Source organism: Gambusia affinis, linkage group LG16 (assembly GCF_019740435.1).
Source record: "Gambusia affinis linkage group LG16, SWU_Gaff_1.0, whole genome shotgun sequence".
Lineage (NCBI taxonomy): Eukaryota > Metazoa > Chordata > Actinopteri > Cyprinodontiformes > Poeciliidae > Gambusia > Gambusia affinis.
Genome location: NC_057883.1, coordinates 9,720,946 through 9,741,667, shown reverse-complemented (window position 1 = coordinate 9,741,667; position 20,722 = coordinate 9,720,946). Strand labels below are relative to the sequence as shown.

Genomic DNA, 20,722 nt, shown 5'->3' with positions numbered 1-20,722 from the left:
TGACATGCATTTGACCCGAATGTGCACAGAAGAGATGAAAACTAATCCGATTTCCGCTGAAGTGTTGGCTAAAGCGCCTAAACGTGTCGTTAGTGTCATTTGGAGCGCCATCTAGTGGCTAGTCGGCATCCACAAATTCTCTAAATGACCCCTTCTCTCACATCCCAATGTAAAAAGAAAGACGAACAGATTATGATTCAGTATTTTAACGAGTGCTTCGCTATGTTAGGTTGATAGTGTGCTAAACTGGTCCACCCAGGATTTGTCTGTTCCTGAGTGCCAGTATGTGACTGATGGCGTTTGTGTCGGCTGCGGAAAGCCTTTATTTTTGTACTAAATTGTACCAGCATATTTAAAGTATAAAGCTATGTTTTATAATTCTTAAGTTAAATTTAGTCAGTAAAGACTGTACAATGACTGAAGTTGTTATCAATCTCAAACTGTGTTCTATAAAAATGTTGACAGAAAAAACACGTGGTCTGATTTTTGTGAGTGACTGCATGTGTGTGTGTGTGTGTGTGTATTGAATGCTTGAAATATACACAGATCAATGCAATTCATTACATTCTAATTTCAATTTTTCCCTGCTTATCCCTGTTTTTTGTTTTGTTTTGTTTTTTAAACTAACATAATGCTGCTTTTAAACTATTCCAATTTAGTACATCCTCATTCTATATTGTTATTTAAATGTATGAAATCAAAATATTTGCAAATAAAATATACATATATTTAACTTTCTTAATTAATTTTTTTTAAATTGCTTTAGGAGCAGTATGAATGGTGATCTTAATAAAAGAGGTTTGATCATGTTGTGTTTATTTTATTTTAGTAAGTGATGCTCAGCTCATTGCTTTGTGAGTAAACATTAACCAAAAGTTCAAGATAATATTGTAATGTTGCCAAAAAATGCATTACTGTCGTCGTTTGTTTCCATAGTAATACAACTGATTACTCTCTCGTCTTTGAATCCCTCCTGGTTTAATGTCACTAAACGATGCAGCTCTGCCACCTGCTGACAGTAAGCAGTAACTGCAGCGTGTCAAAGGTAATTAAATGTTTCGTTCTCTGTTTAATTGAAAACTAAAACTACATGGACATGATAGATTGGTTTGCTGCTTTCAGAGGCACGTGAGCAATGATGGGAATGTGACTGTTCTTAAGAGAAATCCTTTTCAGACTTCACTAATTGATCATTTTGATTTTGCAGCACCATTTATGTTAAACCAAGATTTCTCTATTTGACCCTGGCAACGTGACTGTCTCTGCTGGTTACTGCAGACTTGGGAGAGAGCGATAATAATAATAATCCTCCTAATGAATCAAATCTGCTTCTCATCTCAGTCCATTGACCCTGATTTGTGTCGACGGACGGGGAGTCTTTGAACACCTCTCAGTGTGCCGTTTCATTGTCAGTCTGGGAAACCTGAGACTCGGCTCGTGTTTTTCCTGCCCGTACCCGACCGTGCAGCGGATTCATCTCCCTCTGCTGACACATTAGAGTCTTGTTACTGCATCTGTGACCACTCGGCTGCTGCTGCCTGAAACTTTAACCTGGATGAAGCTTTTGTCTTAACGCTGGCCTCGCTCTCAGGGCATTACTTACCTCTGTCTTTGCCAAAAGCTAATCCGTTTTGTTATCGTTGACAAAGGATTCATTTGTAAGACCATGTGAAACCTTTTTTATTATTATTATTGCTTTTATTTTCATGTGATTGGTTGTTTTCCCATGAATATTTCTGTATATTTTCAGCATTTTGGTTTGTTTAAAATGTAAGATGTCTGTTCTCATCTGGAAATTATGACAAAAATCAACAGGAGCTATTAATTACTGAAACATTTCACAATTCATACAAGTAAAAGATTTTCACTATTAAATCGATGCTAAAAACAAACCTTAAAGAGCTGCTTTATACATTATTATTTTCAAATATAATTTTATTGAATAAAATGACAAGTTGACATTCAAGATTTTAAAATATGAATCACCTTAACTTGTAACTTATTACCAAAAATGTATTATTTATAAACTTCTGAATTTATAAATATGCAAAATAAAATAAGATTATTTTACTTGCTGGGAGGTGATCTCTTTGAGTGGTTTGGAAATCCTTGAATGCCACATGGTGTAATACGTTATTTTTAAACTCCCAGGATTTTTTGAAGTGAAAAAAAATGTTCAAGCAGGTGAAAGGTCGATTCTGAGCGATTTATCTGGACTACAAATCGAACACTCAGTACAATATTTACAGTTAAATGACAGTATTGAATAAAAGCAGGTTACAAGAACAAAAACATGTTAAAGATTTCAGTAGGAATAACCTTTCAGTGACGTCCATCCATCCGTCCATCCATCCATCCATCTATCCATCCATCTATCCATCCATCCATCCATCTATCCATCCATCCATCCGTCTGTCCATCCATCCATCTGTCCGTCCATCCATCTGTCTGTCCATCCATCCATCTGTCCGTCCGTCCATCCATCTATCCATCCATCCATCTATCCATCCATCCATCCGTCTGTCCATCCATCCATCTGTCCGTCCGTCCATCCAGCTATCCGTCCATCCATCTATCCATCCATCCATCCATCCATCCATCTATCCATCCATCCATCTATCCATCCATCTATCCATCCATCCATCCATCTATCCATCCATCCATCCGTCTGTCCATCCATCCATCTGTCTGTCCATCCATCCATCTGTCCGTCCGTCCATCCATCTATCCATCCATCCATCTATCCATCCATCCATCCGTCTGTCCATCCATCCATCTGTCCGTCCGTCCGTCCATCCAGCTATCCGTCCGTCCGTCCATCCATCTATCCATCCATCCATCCATCCATCCATCTATCCATCCATCCATCCATCTATCCATCCATCTATCCATCCATCCATCCTTCCGTCTGTCCATCCATCCTTCTGTCCGTCCTGCCCATCATCAGCTATCCGTCCGCTCATCTATCCATCTATCCATCCTTCCCTCCGTCTTTCCATCCATCCATCTGTCCGTCCGCTCATCCAGCTATCTTCATCCATCCATCCATCTGTCTGTCATCCATCCATCCATCCATCCATCCATCCATCCATCCGTCTGTCCATCCGTCTGTCATCCATCCATCCATTCATCCATCCATCTATCCATCTGTCCATCCATCCATCCATCCATCCATCCATCCATCCATCCATCCATCCATCCGTCCGTCTGTCCATCCATCCATCCATCCATCCATCCATCCATCCATCCGTCCGTCCATCCATCCATCCATCCATCCATCCATCCGTCTGTCCATCCATCCATCCATCCATCCATCCATCTATCCATCCATCCATCCATCCATCCATCCATCCATCCGTCCATCCATCCATCCATCCATCCATCCATCCATCCATCCATCCATCCATGGTGCTCCTAGACAGAAAGTCTCTATAGTCCTTCCAGCACATTCTCGGTGTGACCAGGGATTTTCTTCCAGTGGGAAATGCTGGAAGAAAGCCCTCATCCAGGCCTTCTGGATGAGGCTTCCTCATCCAGAAGGCCTGCTGACCATGAGCCACTTCACACGCTCAAAGGAGGAGAAGCAACTCTACTCCATGCTCCTCCTATATGACGGAGCGTCTTAACTTTTCTCAAACGCCGAGTCCCCACCGAGGAATCTAACTTCTTCATGTCCTGAAGCTCATTTTTCAATCCCGTTTGCACATCTGCTATAGGGCGGCGATTCACTGAGTGGCAGTGCGAGGCCTCATTCTCCACCTAAACAAGACACTAAGACAATTGAATCTTTCGGTTTGAGACAGACGATGACTCCTGAACTCTAGGAAGAAGTCCGCCTTTTACTAATCTCTTTGTGCCACTTGCAAAGAGAAATCAATTCTGTCTCAGTAATAGTGTTAAATCGCTTGGTTGGTCTGTATTTCTGAGCCTTAGGAAGGTTATGTCGACGCCGTTGCTGCTCTTAGGGGTCTTTTGCTTTTAAATAATTCATGTCAGACTAATTGGTTACTGGAGAATTGTTGACCTTGAACAAGCAGCGAAACGCAGCTTCTCTTTCCCTCTGAAATTTGTCCTGAAATTCCAGACATGGACGGGAAGCTGCAGGTGTTTCATTACTTCCCTGCTCTGGTATCGACCTCACATTTATCTGACTTGAAGTTAGTCAGCATGTATTGCTCTCCTGGATGGCGACTCATATTATTGTGCAGTTTAAGTCCTTTACTCTAATAGGGCAAATTTAGTTTGCCCTATTTAGTTTGATTTAACAAACCTCCTTCCCATGTTTTCTCTTTAAGCCTTTGCATTTGCCGTGCTGCTGTGCTTTTTGTTTACTAAACTGTTGGAGGTGGAAATTAGAAAACATGAAGAGACCTTGAATGGGCTTTAAAGTGATTTTATGAGACAGAAAAGAGAAAGTATGATACATAACAGTGACGAAGAAGCAAAATGATACATGAAAAAAAAAAGGCGACAATTATATATTAATACTCTGACACCTCTAAATAAAATCCAGAACAACCAACTTCCTTCAAATGTAACTTAGTTAAAGCAGTTAAACGTGACTATCACCCTGAATATTATAACTAGCAGAGTTAAACATGGTGGTGGCAGTGTGATGCAGTGGAGATTGTTTTTCTTCAGCAAGAACGATGAAGCTTGATAACAGAAAATGGGTTAAACTCGCTCCCATTTTGGGGATAATGGCAAGCGATTCGCATCTCGAAGGGCATCTGGAATGCAATATTTTTCCTCATTAAATAAAAAAAACCAAGTATCACTTTTCTCCCCCTCTATTGTATAAAATCCCCCATATACCCTGGGTGTAACTCGGGTGTTAGGTGTCAAAATGTACAAATTATCTAGGCTCGTTTTCTTTCAGTTCCTTGAATTTCAACTTTATATTTCTCTCGGTGGAGGCGACCATTTGTTCTGTGAGAGCCTTGGAGAAAAGAAGGTGTGGAGAGCAAGTTGCGGACACTTACGAGCCTACGGTCAAGATAGGATTTCCTCCGCTCCAGGTCATGAATAATTCAACATGGGAGGCCACGACTCGCCTCGAAAGAGAGCAAAAGGAAAGGATGTGTCTTTCTAGCGCCAGAAGGAAAGAGGACGAGGCTGGAGGAGCATGGAGGAGGTGGTGAGGAAACGACCAATAATCTCTGCCAGGGAAAGAGGTCAGTTGGAGAAATCTATATGCCTGTGTGTGTGTGTGTGTGTGTGTGTGTGTTTGTTTGTAATACCTTGTGGGGATAATTTTCCTGACACATGCCGCATTGTGGGGACCTGCTGCTCCTTGTGGGGACTGAAGCTTGGTCCCCACAAGGGAAAACACTGTTTTTGGGTCAGAGATCAGATTTAGGACTAAGGTGTGAATTGAGTTTTGGGATAAGGTTGGGGTTAGGAAAAGGGTAAGGGCAAGGTTTAGGCTGTAGAAATGAATGGAAGGCAATGGAAAGTCCCCACAAAGATAGCTACGCATAGATGTGTGTGTGTGTGTGTGTGTTTGCATCCACATGGGTTGCATTAGGGCCGAACCGGGTTTTGCTGTGAAATCTTTCACAGCATCACAATGTCACTGCTCCTTTTCTGATTTGAGATCCTGACGTTGTTTGGAATCCATTTCCAAAACAACAGAGGAAGAATGTTAAAATGCATAACCATAGAAAAATAAGTCAAAGGGCTCCAGATGGGAATGATCAGAAGCAATGCAGCCGGAGCCACAGCGTGCCGGGCGCGGAGGCGGCAGCGATGCTCGGAGCTGGAAGCCGTCGCATCACTTTCACCACTCTCCTCTTCCCTCTTCCACCTTTACTCCTGACCCCACCTGTCAGGACCGGGCCCCGCGCGCTATGCTCTGCCCCCTACAGTCGGATACATCAACCATGACTTCACCAAGCCCAGCAGCCCTGCGTACTCCTTCCACGGCCGCATGAGCACTGCCAGTAAGTTTGGGCCTTAAATCTCGCTGCAGGAAGCAAAGTTTAGCAACAAATTTAATAATAAAATTAGTCATTTAATGCTCCAGTGTTTTAAAAGCATCTATTACAGTGATAACCACGGTAACAGAGTGAGGTAAAGGAGCGTTTTTATATTTTATAGTGATATCTGTTGACTCCAGCCCTGGACCGAGGTACTACGTCGGGGACAAGCTCACCCGGTTTGGTCGGACACAGACACCGTCCTACTCCATGTCAGGAAGAGGCAGACGAATCGGAAAGAGAGGTGAAAAGAAATCAGTGAAAGGCTGCCACTCGGGAAAGCGTCAGACAAATCGCTTTATTTTCCTCTGGAAACAGAAAGAGGAAGTGGTTTTTACCAGATGAGCAACAGGAAATTGTGTCATTCATGTGATTAGATAAAGTATAAATTAGAGGAGACAAGAGACTTCTGGTAACTCTGGATCGGCTGCAGAGATCCACAGTACAGGAGATAAAACCGTCAGGCTGTTCAATAACAAATCTGTCCTTTGTAAATAAAACAAAGTGGTGAGGACAAAGCTGTTACTGAGAAAAGAAGAAGTCCCAGTTCAAGTCCGCCACCAGACAGGAAGGCGAGTCTAAAGCGAAACCTTTTGGCCTACATGCAAAACTCTTTGTGTGCTGAGAAACAAAAACTGTAGATCAAGCCTGAGGACGTTATCTAAGCGGTGAAATGTGGCGGTGGCGGCATCATGCTGTGGGGATGAGAAGATAGACCTTAATGCAGGGTAATCCTGGAAAAAGAAATCACAAAATACTTGATACTGCGCTGAAGGTTCACCGAACCAGCAGGACAAAAAGCCCTAGATTATGTAATGGTTTAGATTAAAGCATATCAGTGTATAAGAGTGGCCCAGTCAAAGGTACGACCTTTGACTGGGCCACTCAAGCCCCAAGACTTGATAACTGATGTTAAGTGACACCCTAAAGATGTTCTGACAGAGCTTCTGCTATTTTGTAAGGACTGGAGATGCACACAGCTGGTACAGGAAAACTAAAAAGTCGATTCAGCTTTAATAGCAGCGAAAGGCGGTTTTACTAATGAAGACAGGTGAGGAGAATGTCAACCCATGCTACCCTTTTCAGGAATAAGTTTGCAAAAAACAAAGAAGAGAAAACCATGTATAATTTGTCTTCCACTTCACAAACATCCCCACGTAATTTGATCCCAGTGAAATACAATGATATCAAAGGCAAAATGTGAAATACTTTAAGAGGTGTGAATATATATGTATATATATATATTTAAAGACTGCAGCTTCTGAGGTTGTTTTTGGTTTTTCTCTCTCTGTTGAGTGATTCGTATCAACACTGTTTTCCCGCTCACAGATGAGCTGTTCCAGACTCCGGGTCCGGGGGCCTACAGCCCAGAGCGGGCGCCGCCTCTGAACGCTCACCGCAGGCCTCCGTCCTACACGATCGGCGAGCGGACCAGGTACCGCACTGTGGATCCTGTTCCAGCGCCAAACAGGTGAGAGCAGCACATTGAAAACACGGAGTCAAATGCGGCAGCTATGAGGTAACGTGCGTGCAAACGGCACCGCACAAAAGCTCACTCCTCTGTTTTCCCTTAGCTGGATTATTTTCAGATTTCTTTTCTTTCTGGTTTGGAAATAGTCACAAGTGGCTTTTAAGTTATTCCATTGATACCAAGCAGCTGGCGTAAATTATTATTCATTTCAAACATGGTTTCGTCCCAATAAGCGCACAAATGATGACTATGTAAAAACATTGTTTTGGGAAAGGTTTTTATATCCCACAATAACACAGCTGCCTTGCAGCTGTTTGAACTGATTAGAGGAGGATTGTAGTTTTGGTATTAATGAAAAATAGTCACCAAACCGTCAAAGAAATTCATCTTGGACTCAGACCATATCCTTCAAAATGGTCATAAATGTAATCTCCTGATGAATACCGGGAAAAACCTTGGAATATTTTTCCAAAGTGTTAATAGTTACCCTCAACAACCTTATTATTCAACTCAAACATCGTGTTTTTCCCGACCTGAATAACTTTGTCTCAAATCCACCAGCTACACTCTTCCTGGACTTCTGGGTCCCCAAGTCCCCCACAAACCTGCCAGCGCCAGCTACAGCTTCTCAGGCCGGAGGACCGCCGGCGCTCCGTCCGAGGATCTCTCCAAAACACCCGGACCGGGGCAGTACAGAAGCACCGACCCGGACATCTACAGGCAGCGACAGCCTTCCTTCACCATGCAGCGCCGGACCAAGAGGCTCAGCCACTCCTCTGCCGCTCCGGGTCCAGGAACGTACAGCCCAGAAAGGACCTACGGGCATCTCCACAAGTCCCCGTCCTTCAGCATGGGCATCAGGCACTCTGAGTTTGTTACCCCGCTGGTGGTGCATGTGGCCGACTGACTGACCGGACTCGGAAAATACTTTGTGCAATCTTGTTTTTATTCTGTTTTAAACATTCCCTTTTCAGTTCGAGCAATGTGACAACCGTAACAAGATACAAAAATAAATGGAATTTCTGCACTGTGCAAATATTATTAAAACATTTTAGCATAAATAAAACGGAACATCAACAACTCTTAGTTGCATCGGTCATAAATAAAGAACAGAGTATTTTCTTGCATGTCGGTTTGCAGCAACCTGCCTCCTATAAAATGAAAGCGAGGGAAAGTTCCTATAGTTTTGTTGTTGGTATTGTGATTTTTATGGGTGAACTCCAGTCGCTGCACTGCCCCAGGCCCAGCATTTCCTTAGCACACACCTGGAACTGGTAGGTCCTCCCTGGGATCAGCCCCTTCAGCTCGGCCTTGGTTTTCTCAAACGGACCCAGCTGAAGAAAAAGAACAAGTCAGTCAAAAAGTGTCAGATAAAATCAAGCTATTTCTCTGCAGTACCACATGTGGTCTTGTTATGTTGCACAAACAAACGGATCTCACACTGATCTGCATGTCAGCACATAATCACACATCAAGAATAACGAAACTGAAACCGCTTTTGTATAGGAACAGCATGACTCTGCAGCAACATTGATGTTTGCGTGTGCAGAAAGATTGGGACTTTCTCACTGAGGCATATATGATGATTTGACTAGACCACTGACCATGTCAAAATGGGAAAGTGTTCACTCTGAAGAATTACTCCTGAGTTATTTGATGGCTTATTGCAGATCTAGCACATTAAAATGGGTTTTATTCTTCCTTCAAGGACTTATGAACATCTGATTTAGGTTTGTTATGATTCTGCAACTTTATTTTATTAAATGAAGACAATGTAGCTAAGCAGCATTAATCTTCATTCCAGATCCATACTGCCGGAAGATGAACTGGTTACAGCAAAATGGAAAAAAAAACAAACAGAAAACAACAAATTGTCTGAAATGGGATTTCCAGAAAATCTGAAAAATCACACTAAATAACTCTCACAAAATAAACAGTGATACCATTGTGGGCAATCATTTTAGTCTTTTTCTTTATATAATAAACCAAATAAACTAAAACCTAAAAGTCACTGAGTTAGTTAATAACAGAATTATTAAATGTCTGTTGCTGCAAGCTAATCCTTCCCCGTTTTCTGTTTTACTTTTTTTTTTTTTTTTTGGTAAATAAATTTGCTGTGCCACATTGTGTTCATTTTTAATAGTTGAGGATGTAACTTCATATTTCAATGCTTTTATTCGCAGACTGACTGATCTGTTTAGTAATTCGCTTTAAATGTATTGGAATCAGCTTTATTTGCCAAGTTTCCACACACAGAAAAATGGGTTTAACGTCTGTCCCAACTTGTTCTTAAGGTGCTGACATTTTACATAAGTATCTAGTTGGTGGGGTTTTCAACATGTAAATAAGTATATGCACACAGTGATTAAGAAAAGAAGAAAAGTAGATGAACAAACACGCCTAGCATAGGCATGTGACTGGAATTAACAGAGTTGTAATGACAATCTGGGCGGGAACATCTGTTAATGTGTGGATTTAGAAGAGTTGGAATCAAATAATTATTCACAAAATACAGACAAAACTGCAACTTCTTATTTATATCTCCTACTCCTCAAGACCGCAGTGTAATTGTTTCAACCACAGGTTTAGCAAATGTTGAAAAGATTACAAAACTGAGCAAGTCTGTAGATTTTGGAAACGAGGGGAATTTTAGGAGCTCATGTGGTTGCCTTGAGGCAACGTCAACTTCCACAAAAGATATGTGTCAGCATGTTGCTGTCTTTTACCCAGCATGTGGCGATGATGAACTTATGTTAACTTACGTTAATAGACTTTGGGCTGCCCCTAATTTCCCACTGGTACAGTATCTGGTACTTCAGAGGGAAGATGTCCGTGCTTGTCCAGGTGGGAGGAGGAGACCACTCCACCAGCAGGTGTTTGGTAGTAAGCGGGGAAACCCGGACATCTACAGGAGGATCTGGTTTCACTGTGGAGAGAGACGAGTCTTGAAATTTCATGGATGATAGATAAAGATGGCCTGTTTCATAGTATGACCAAAATGTGATGTAAAGTTTTAAAACTTCTGCTTTATTTTTCTCTGCAGATGGAACATAAACTTGTCACGCCCAGCACAAATGTTTCCTCTCACCAATATCCTCCAGCATGAAACTTGTTAGATGAAAGCTGCTTCCCCCAGAATGAACCGCTGTGATGTTGAGAATGTATTCAGTGAGAAGTTTCAGGTTGGGCAAGTGACAGAGCCAGAGCTGCAAAAAAGAAAAGAAAAAATATAGAGAGATATATTTGGAACTGTGACGATTTGATGCAACACTCTAACTACAGGTGTAGGCCTGTCACGATAAACGAAAAATCGATTAATCGTACGATAAATTAAAACTATCTACGTCATTTTAATTATCGCCGTTATCGTCTCTTCCAGCCTTTTTCTCTTTCTGTTGATGACGCTAAATGAAAAGAGGCTCAACTCTTGATCCTCCTTCCTCATTTCCTTAGTGTAATGCCCAGCGCACACGACACCATCTTAGTGCTGTCGGTCGATTGTCGGCCCATTTTCAAAATCTGAGATCACACATTAGCCGACAGAAATCCTAGGTATAATGGTTCGATCGGGTTCGATGTGCCGACAGTGGGCACAACATAATGGCTACAAGTCCAGCTAACTAATTTTAAAACCAGGCATTAATCAATGCTTTACTACAATCTACCTGCAACGCATGTGGCTCTAGTGTCAGCGTAACGTCCTGACTGAATGAAAATCATTAGAACTTATTTATGTCACGTTAACGAAGAACAGCTGAAAAGTTACCGGGTTCATCAACGTAGCGATTTCGCTCCAACTCCTCCCCTCGTTGTTTCTATATTCTTTGTACAAAATGTTTTATAAACATTAATGTTGGTTCCACATATCATCTCCAATGTCCGCTGGACTTCGGGTTGCGCCGTGTCAGCTGTTTGGGATTCCCCTCGGTAATTTCCCCTGAGAAAGCAGGAGGAGAATCTGCGCTTTCTGATTGGCTACCTGTCACATTCAACAGGCTGCGTTAACAATCCCAGCGGGGAAAACCCCTGATTTAGATCGGAGCGGCCACAACGATCTACCATAACACACCACACACTACAGGATGATCACAAGCCACAATCTTAGAACGATCAAAGTTTTATTGCATCAGTCAGATGTGCCCGTCTTCTCTATTTAAATCTAATGATTACTGAAGGGCAATATGGTAAACAGACTTCATAATCTGCACTCTTTTGGTTGAATGCAGTATTTATTTACACTTTGGCTTTATGTTATTTCGTTTTTATTCAAGTACATTTTTGTTAATGGAGACTGAGAATCAATTTTATTTTTATTTTTGGTTGTTTTGTTTATTTTGTTTATAAGTTCCAGTGTTGGGTGTTCTTTTGAAAATAAAGTGCATCCATCTTTGGCAGGAAATTGCATGCATTATTACGTCATTTCCATTAAATCAGTGTAAAAAGGTCTTCAAACAATACTATCGTCTATCGCAATAGTTTTTTGAGACAATTAATCGTTCAGCAAAATTTGCTATCGTGACAGGCCTATACAGGTGAGAGTTCAGATGTAGATATTTACATTAAAAAAACACAGAGTATGTTTTATATTTCGTTTAGTTTCTGGAGATTACATATATTTCTCTAATGTTTGGCAGGATTGCTTTTTAAACTACATAAACTGGGTAAAACATTCTCCACGCAGTTTTCTGTAATTTTGGCCCATTTCTCTTGACAGAACTAATAGCAACCTTGATTCACAAACCTTTTCAACTCTTTCCATAATCTGTCTATTAAACTGAATCGGGGCTTCGTGGCGGTCACTCTTAAACATTGACTTGCATCTAATTTACGGACCCTCAGAATTCCCAAAAACTTTTAATCAAAAATCTGATGAGGGATTTTTTTAGATATATATATTTTTTTGACTCTGGAATGTTTGGAAAATTATTTTCACTCTGTGACCCTGTGGCAGAGTGTAATGCTTTCTGCAGATGAACAAGCCTGTTTGGGTTTCATTTAATCTAAGAACAGCTGTGGTGGCTGTGGAAACCCCCTGCTCCACTCCTACCTGCTCAGACAGTGAAGACGGAGGTTCTGTGTTCAGAGCGCAGGATGAAGAGCCGGGTGGGACCAGGTGGCACTTCTTTGGGTCAGCGGTACTGTCTCGCTCACTGTGGGGAGGACATATTGATATACCTAAGGATTTATGCTTTTTTATTTTTTTATTGTATTTATTTTTTTACTGGAAGAGCCAAAACATGCTTGCAGTCTACCTGTAGGTGGCGATGTACTGGGTTGGACGGGAGGGCAAAGGTTCTGGCCAGGAGCAAAACGTCACGTTGGGATAGCTGGAACACCAGCAGTGCACTTTGGGAGTGGAGGGAGGATCTGAACCAGAAAAAAAAAGTAGATTTCAGTCTTTTTTTTCATCAGCAAACCCCCTGGTAAGGTTTCTGTTTTTCTTTCTCTTTCTGTTTGTCTCATGTTGCCACATGAAAGGGTTTTATTTAACTCACAGCTACTATGTAGAAACTCCACCACAAGAAGACACGAAGAACATTTTTAATTATTTAAAGAGGTACAAACTAGAAAACTGCGGATCATTCCTCTCATCTAGATGCTGGGCAGGTTTATACTGCAGGCAGAGAAATTTGGTGTTTTTTAGCAAACGATGGGTCACAAATTGGGACCTAATTTTGTGGTTAACAGATTGATTTTCATTAAATCTCTTAAAAATTTCAACATAGGAAACGATAATATGGTGAGCTTCCCTGTAAAATAATAATGTCAGAAGAATTCCTTAATCATTTTAGTTCACACTAGAGAACTATTTTTTTAGCCGCTAGTAGCACTTGCTAACACCAACATTAAGAAATGGTCATAAAACAGAGTAGAGAGGCTAAGAAGGTACCTTTACTTTGAGATTGTCTTGTGATTGTGTGCTAATACATTTTTTTTAGCTGCACTGGTTTAATTATTAATGTATCTTCTCAGTTTTTATTAAAATACATAGATTTTGGCACACAATCTACAAGACAAATAAAATTTGTTAAGAGGTTTTTGTCTTTATTTTTTCCCTATTCTGATTTTATGACATAAAAAAACAGTACTACCTTTTCAGTAGGTAAGATCATGGTGAGATTTTTTTCTTTTGACTCTTTTTTTTTAACATGCTATGGGAAATTAAAGCCGTGGCAGTGCGAGTGTAGCATACACTGTTAAATACATGAACAGTTTAGATGCATAAACAGCATGATCACCAGACAAGCCAGAGCACCACATATTGTTTGGACAACAGCAATATCAAAACAAAGACCCATGAGACATTATGTAATCCTAACCCACAGAGAAATAACAATATATATATATATATATATATATATATATATATATATATATATATATATATATCAGTCAAATCCAGACTCACCTCCTAAAACTGAAGTTGCTTTGAGAAGATCCAGAGCTTGACTTCCAACACCAAAAATGAGGATGATAGTTGTGATACACACAGTTCCAGCCATCAATATATCTGCAGTTTTTTGTCTAAATTGTTTAATAAATATGAATGACTTTCTTTATGCCCGGGTACTTGCTGGTAGTTTTGTGGTCTGCTGTTCTCTTCAGCCCAGTGTGGAGATAACAGAGATAACGCTGCCTCACCAGCGGTTTTTATTTCTCTCTCTCTGCTCAAGCAGGAGCTTGTCTTCGCTTTTAAATACTGAGGACTGAGGAAAGGAAAGAGGAACCAAAGACTGCGGCTTATCTCAGGAAACCCACTGAAAAAGTTGTTTCTTTACGTCACGAACAGTAAGAAGGTCACAAGAATTTTATTAAATGTTTGTTGTTGTTTTTTTTTTTACAGTTAAAGATGTTTTTGACATCAGATAAAGAAAATATACAAATATTCACAAGCTACAGTTGGTTTAAACTGACAGAAAGTCCCTGTGACATCATCGCCTGCACTCCCAGGTACCTCTCTGTCCGTGTTCGTGCGTTTGTCATCTCGACTCCAGACGAATGTCATCGGCACACACATGCGGTCCAGCCATTCAAACGTGTTTTGTGTTGTCTTTGTGGGGCTGTGACAGCTTCTTAGGAGTCCATCCTGAGAGGGAGGAGCCGTGGAGGCTCCACATGGGGAGGCCCTCTCTGTGCATGCCGATGCTGTGGTGTCCCCCCGCGGAGGTCCGCAGCGACGTCAAGGCCTTGCTGATCCAGTTGTTTTTTGCTTCCTGGAGATCGCCGGCCAGGACTCCCTTCTGGTGCTCCAGCTCCTACGAACGAAGCACAATGGAAATGCTGTTGACTTTTCAGGGGAAATAAGTTGGTCAAAACAATATATACACATCTACAGCTCAGGAGAAAATCAAGATCCCACTTAGAATGCTCAGTTTCTCTGATTTGACTTCTTATAGGTATAAGTTTGAGTAAAATAAACAATGTTTTCCTATTCCATGAACCACTGACAACATGTCTCCAAGATTCCAAGCAAAGATTTTGTGTCTATTTGCAGAAAATGAAAAATAGTCGAAGTAACGAAAAAGATGTAGTGCTTTCAGAGCCCAAATAATGCAAATAAAACAAGTTAGAAACAACAATAACAATGTTTCAACATCCGTATTGTTGAAACACTTCTAAAATAATATATATATATATACACACAAAGTATTCTACTTTGTACTAGTTTTTAGCAAATTGAGACATTTGACAACATTACAGAATATTCTTTCTGTAAAAAAGCATACACTGATTCCCGGAAATGAAATAATTTCCTGGAAAATTTTGAAAATTATTCCTGGAAATTAAACACATTTACTGTAGCTCGTCTTTGACAGTATCAGGATTTCTGACTCAGACCCTGACTAAGGTGAAACTGTCTCAACTTCCTCTCTTTTGGTTTTCTTATGTTGCTTATGTTCTTACGCCATGAATGGCCTAAATCTCTATCGCAGATTATATAATAATCTTTACTCTTTGTGTTTGCATCTAAAGGCTTTCCTTCATTATGCTTGTTTACATTACAAGTCATAGATTTGACCCTGATTGTTGATGTTTCTGTGTAAAATGATTGTGGGCCCTTTTGTGACTTTATGAGGTTGTCATGGTACATTAACCCTCTGGTCAGCTGTTAGCCTCCTTCTTCTCTGCACTTTGTCATCTTCCTACAGCAGATAAGGTGAATATTACTGATAAGAATCCAAACTACTCCTTGAACAGGCGTCCACCTGCCAGCCTATTTATTCTCTATAAGCAGCAACTTTTGTGTTTCTATCAGCGGAGTGGAAATGTGGAAAAAGTGTCGGTGTGGAAACACAGGAATGCCCAAACGTCACTGTCTGATGGCGAATGATGAATCCACCAACTTGACGAAACAAGAACAGTTTTGAGACAGAGGAACTGGACAGGATTTCAAGAAATTTCCACTTCTTCCTATTGCATTTCAGAAACCCTGTTGGGGTTTTATATTGCAGTTGGTGTAAAGTCTCTGTTATTGGCCAGGTCACACTTGGAAAATAGGCTTTTAATCTCAATGGGTTATTTTTCCAGGTTAAATAAAGAACACATTCATATATATATATATATATATATATATATATATATATATATATATATATATATATATATATATATATATATATATATATATATATATATATATATATATATATATATATATACCTCTGTGATTTTAGATTATAACTTTATTTCTTTTACTGGTTTTACATTTTTCAACCATGTTTGAAGCAAACTAATAAAATCAACCAACATAAATAGCCCTATCTTAATACGAGTTGTGGGTTAGTTTTTACTGCCATGTTGTTATTAACAGATATGTTTACGAACAACCAATTCTGTATTTAAAGGGGCGGTAACATGTATTTTCCAGGCACATAGAGCCGTTTTAGCGCACAATTAAGTAAATATATTACCTTCAGTTGTTATAAAAATGACGTATGTATCAAATGTGAATTAAAACTTTGGAGGTGCAGAGTGGGGCAGGTGATGCTCTGTGAGAGAAAAAACATTATAAGATGATATAAAGCTAAAAAGGAAATTTAGCTTTATGTAACCCTGTCTCCCTTTACTGTAAATCCACAATTGTCTTTCGGCTGGCTGGATGTCGCAAACAACAAGTGGGGGAGGGGGTGATACTCCATGTTTCAAATAACCCCATTATGCATATTACATGGCAGATCACGCCTTAAAGTTTTGATCCTTATTAAAACCTTGACGGCTCTTGGCCGGTCTGCACACGTCCAGACGCTCAAACAATCAGATTTTACCTGAATCTTGCAGTTGGCCTCCACCACCAGCAGCTTGGTCTGGGCCAGCTCCTTCTCCAGCTCTCTGATCTGGGCCTTCAGAGACTCCTTCTCCTGGTCCTTCCTGTTCCCGTCTTCCTGTTGGGGGCTTTCGCCGGACTCCTGCCCGCCCGGTTCGGTCTCCACATGCATCGGTGTGTCGGCGCTGTGGCCTCCGGGGATCGATTCTGCAACGTGTCGACACTGGGAGCAGGCCTCTACCGTGCTCTAGAAGATGACAATTAGAAAGAAAAAGATTGAACACCAGAAAAAAAGTCTGAGCGTAACATAAAAATAGCATAAAAAGCAGACGTCTGTAGCGAGAGTGGAGCACTCACCTTGAGTGCATCCAACTCCTCTCTGTGGGCGGCTTCCTGCCTCTCCAGACGCGATGTCAGCTGAGAGCAGATCTGAGAGACAACGCATCTCGTTTCGACTTCATCAAACGAAACCTCCTCCAATCACACCTACATACATCTGTGAGAATGCTGAAGGACTCTCCGATTGCACAAACAGCGCCATCAATCGCCGGTACCTGTTTGTAGTCGGAGATGATACCGGACGATTTTTTTATCTCCTGCTCAGCCCTCTCCAGCTCTCTCCGAAACACTTCCTTCAGCTACACAAAAATAAGATATATATATTTATTTATTTATTTTTTACTTTTCTTTCTTACAACAGCCTGCAATAATTTTAGACACTTTCTTGAAAAAGAAATAAATAAATCCTATCACCATGGCAGCTTCTTCCTCTTTGCCTCTTTTCTCGTCTTCAGTTGCCTGCAGTCGATGTTGGATCTTAAGAAGGTCTCTGGTTAGCTGGTCTACTCTGTCTTCTGCCTGGAAAACACAAAATTGCACTCAGATCCTCGCCGTTACAGGCTTGTTTCCTTATATTTGTGATGCCTTGTAAAAGTATCCCCTTTGCTTCTTCACATTTGGTAGGTGTTCCCCTTCGATATGCAGTTTGACACGGCACACGTGTGGAAGAAGGTGCTCTTTGTTTGTCCCCTGACCCAAAATGTCAGGGTACAAACACAGCACTGAAACACACCACTCTCCACCATGGAGGTGGTAGAATCATGCTGAGAAAGGAAACGTGGTGAGAAGATTGATGAAGCTCAATAGGGGCAGTTTTCTTTTTACAAACTTATAGCAAGTTTGCTATAAGTTTGTAAAAAGAAAACAAAATACACCGAAAGCTGCAGCTGTACCTGGACAAACCTCAAACCTTTGACTGTAAATATGGCCGGGCTGCATTTTCGATAGCTGGCAGAATCCACCATGTCCCACTAGGATGTGATGTAAATGAGGCCCTGAAATGCAAAACTTTTGCCTTTCTCAGTTTGACCTCTTAGTAGTACCTCGTCTAGACAATTCCTCAAAGCAACCTTGCTGGTGATCAGTCTGTGGGCCAAGCTATCGTTTTCCTGCTCCAGGCGAAGGCTGGCCTGCTGGAGCCGCCGGTTTTCTTTCTGCAAATTGCAGGAAAATAAAGCATTGAGTTTCTGCAGCTGAAGAGAGAAAATCAAATCATTTCAGAAAAAAAAGAGACTAGGACAGGAGTCGGTTCTGACCAAGTATTTGTCCACAGGCTCATCGTCCATGATCTGAAGCCGACTTTCCCCGAGTTTCGCTTTTTTTGTGGGGACCTTGGAAGAAGAAGAAGAACAACAACAACAACAAAAAAAGACACGTCTTGTTAATGTGGAAAACCTGACACGTTTGGATGAAATGGAGAAATCCATCTCTCCCATGAAGAGATTCGTAGGATGTAGGATGAGCTTGACAAATCAAGAACAGGCCTCAGAACGATACCAAACAAGGATAAATCAAAGATAAGATAAAGCCGAGTACATGGGGGACAAGCTAATCTACAGCACATCTGGGGAATTATGGAGGATGGAAGGGGGCTTAAGGCAAAGCATGAAATGGATTTTCATATCTTAAATACCTAAAACAGGGAATCTAAGATCTTTTCTTGGGTGCCGCGAATCAGAAATCTTACTTTTGGAGGAATTATGTTCGGCGTTGGGTTTCATGCTTTGCCATGGCCAGTCAGCGACGGCTCACGTGAGAAATCCAGAGAGACAAAGCAAACTGAAGCGCTCTGCATAAATGTGATCTTTCCTGTTCAAAATGAAACAGCGGGTCAGAGGCGTTGCCTTTCATCTAAAACGAAACAACAGCTACAAAACAGAAGAGCAGGACTTTGTTTAGAAACTTGATAGCTAAAAATATCTGTACTTAAACAAAGGGGATAACTCATTTTAACGCTTATAATCAGGAGTCTAAGGAGTAAAGGCAAATATGTAAAAAAAAAAAATAATTGCATGTTACTTATGAAATGAGTGTATATGCTAATTTCATCAAAGATGCTGAAGCAGAGAAAGCCACCGGAAGCTTGTTTGTTCTTGTGTTTGATTTAAACACAATGTGGTTGGTATTTATCAAACTCTTTCATTGGTTTGCATATTAAAACCTCAAGTTGCAAAATAAGCAGAAGTGCTTGGATCAGAGTCTCTCACTGGTCAACCTCAGCAGCTTTGAGGATCTGGCCCTCCAAAGGAGACGCAAATCCAGAAAGAAATGGACAAAGAGCCAAATGTCAAGAGATTCAGCCAATGGTTGGTCAGAGAGCGTCTGGATTGACCAGACAGGTTCCTGTTTGTGGTGTGAACGATGCAGATGTTGGATTGGGAAATATATCAATAAATACTTGATATTAAATGACTCACATTTTCTTGATTAGTCAGTACAGAAAGTGATCGAGTCGAGGCAAAAGAAAAACCCAGGGGGACTAAAAATATTTCAGTAAATTAAACTATTTAAAACCTTGCAAGAGATGAAAAACCTGTTCTGTTAACCAATAAAAAAAATATCCCAGAGTGAATGAGTCTTACATTGATCGTAGGCCCTGTGTCAGCAACCAGATAGGCGAGGATCTCCTCTTCACTCATCTGCTCTATGGCGTTGGCATCGTAGGCCGTCACCATGGACACCTCCTGCATCATCGCGCCCGGATTTCCGCCGGCCTGGGCTGCTCCCACCCAAACAGACCCCAACAGTCACAGCGGTTCTGCGTAGAGCCCAAGATTCACAACCGTAAAAGCCGTAAAAGTCGAGAGATGTGAAGCAAGTTCAGAGCGATTCTAACCCCGAGGTTTTTTTACTCGCTCTGAGGACACAGCCGTCCACAGACACACACACACACACACACACACACACACACACACACACACACACACACACACACACAGACACGCACACACACACACGCAAAAGATCTTAAAAGGCAAGAGGTGAGGTTCAAATCCACGATTCCCAGAAGGAAAGAAACTTTGTTTGCAGTCCAAAGGTGAGAAATCTTCACACAGCAACACCAGAGACGGGTGAAGTGCACAGGTGTAGTGTGTGTCGCGGTGTGTGTGGGCAGCAGGGTTTATATATGACCTGAGAGTGTGTGAAAGGAAAGACAGCCTTGGACACGCCCACGGTTGTGTTTACATTTCTTATCTCACCCGTCCTCTTCTCTGACGCACAAATCCAGCTGTTTACGGCCTGCAAACGTCCATTTAGCCGAGTTAAACGGTTTAAAAATCATTCAAATAGTTCTAAGGAGGAAACATTATATTTTTGTTATTTTTCACATGCACTTTGTCCCCCCCCCCCTTTTATTCACACTCTGACATGATGCCGTGAGAACCTGCCAGACTTGTCAAGTCAAACCTGCCGTGCGTGTAAGAAGGAAATGATGTGGCATCTGTGATATTTTTCCCAGGGGGTGTTGATGCAGTAGCTCTATTATTGTCATGGGCTGAGCAACCAGACCGGAGAGCAAACAGGCCCAGCAGGTAAGGCGACGCTGAACAACAGGGAAGTCCCTGCTGAGCCGCTCCACCTGTACGCAGCCCCCACTTTGATCCTGCATGCTCCAAAGTCCCACCTCAATGTGGGTTTCTCTTAATTTCTCCATTTGACTGTGAAGTC

At 41.3% G+C, this 20,722-nt stretch overlaps 3 protein-coding genes across 3 annotated transcripts; 1 reads left to right on the top strand and 2 right to left on the bottom strand.

The window, feature by feature from the left end:
• Nucleotides 1-877: 877 nt before the first annotated feature.
• odf3l2a (outer dense fiber of sperm tails 3-like 2a) lies at nucleotides 878-8,368 on the top strand. Its single transcript, XM_044143494.1, has 6 exons — nucleotides 878-1,045; nucleotides 4,917-5,174; nucleotides 5,832-5,942; nucleotides 6,100-6,222; nucleotides 7,308-7,449; nucleotides 8,011-8,368. Exons 2-6 carry the CDS (start codon nucleotides 5,126-5,128, stop codon nucleotides 8,354-8,356), a joined length of 771 nt encoding a protein of 256 aa, XP_043999429.1. The 5' UTR covers nucleotides 878-1,045; nucleotides 4,917-5,125; the 3' UTR covers nucleotides 8,357-8,368.
• Nucleotides 8,369-8,374: 6 nt separating this feature from the next.
• Nucleotides 8,375-14,105, bottom strand: ebi3 (Epstein-Barr virus induced 3). The gene is made up of 6 exons (XM_044143495.1): nucleotides 13,859-14,105; nucleotides 12,702-12,816; nucleotides 12,497-12,599; nucleotides 10,538-10,655; nucleotides 10,212-10,375; nucleotides 8,375-8,783 (listed from the first exon to the last, which is right to left on the bottom strand). Exons 1-6 carry the CDS (start codon nucleotides 13,950-13,952, stop codon nucleotides 8,628-8,630), a joined length of 750 nt encoding a protein of 249 aa, XP_043999430.1. The 5' UTR covers nucleotides 13,953-14,105; the 3' UTR covers nucleotides 8,375-8,627.
• Nucleotides 14,106-14,398: 293 nt separating this feature from the next.
• Nucleotides 14,399-20,151, bottom strand: LOC122846483 (rab GTPase-activating protein 1-like). The gene is made up of 8 exons (XM_044143492.1): nucleotides 19,636-20,151; nucleotides 18,310-18,384; nucleotides 18,097-18,207; nucleotides 17,468-17,572; nucleotides 17,269-17,352; nucleotides 17,072-17,143; nucleotides 16,716-16,961; nucleotides 14,399-14,705 (listed from the first exon to the last, which is right to left on the bottom strand). The coding sequence occupies exons 1-8, from the start codon at nucleotides 19,744-19,746 to the stop codon at nucleotides 14,481-14,483; spliced, it is 1,029 nt and encodes a 342-aa protein (XP_043999427.1). The 5' UTR covers nucleotides 19,747-20,151; the 3' UTR covers nucleotides 14,399-14,480.
• Between the last annotated feature and the right edge of the window lie 571 nt (nucleotides 20,152-20,722).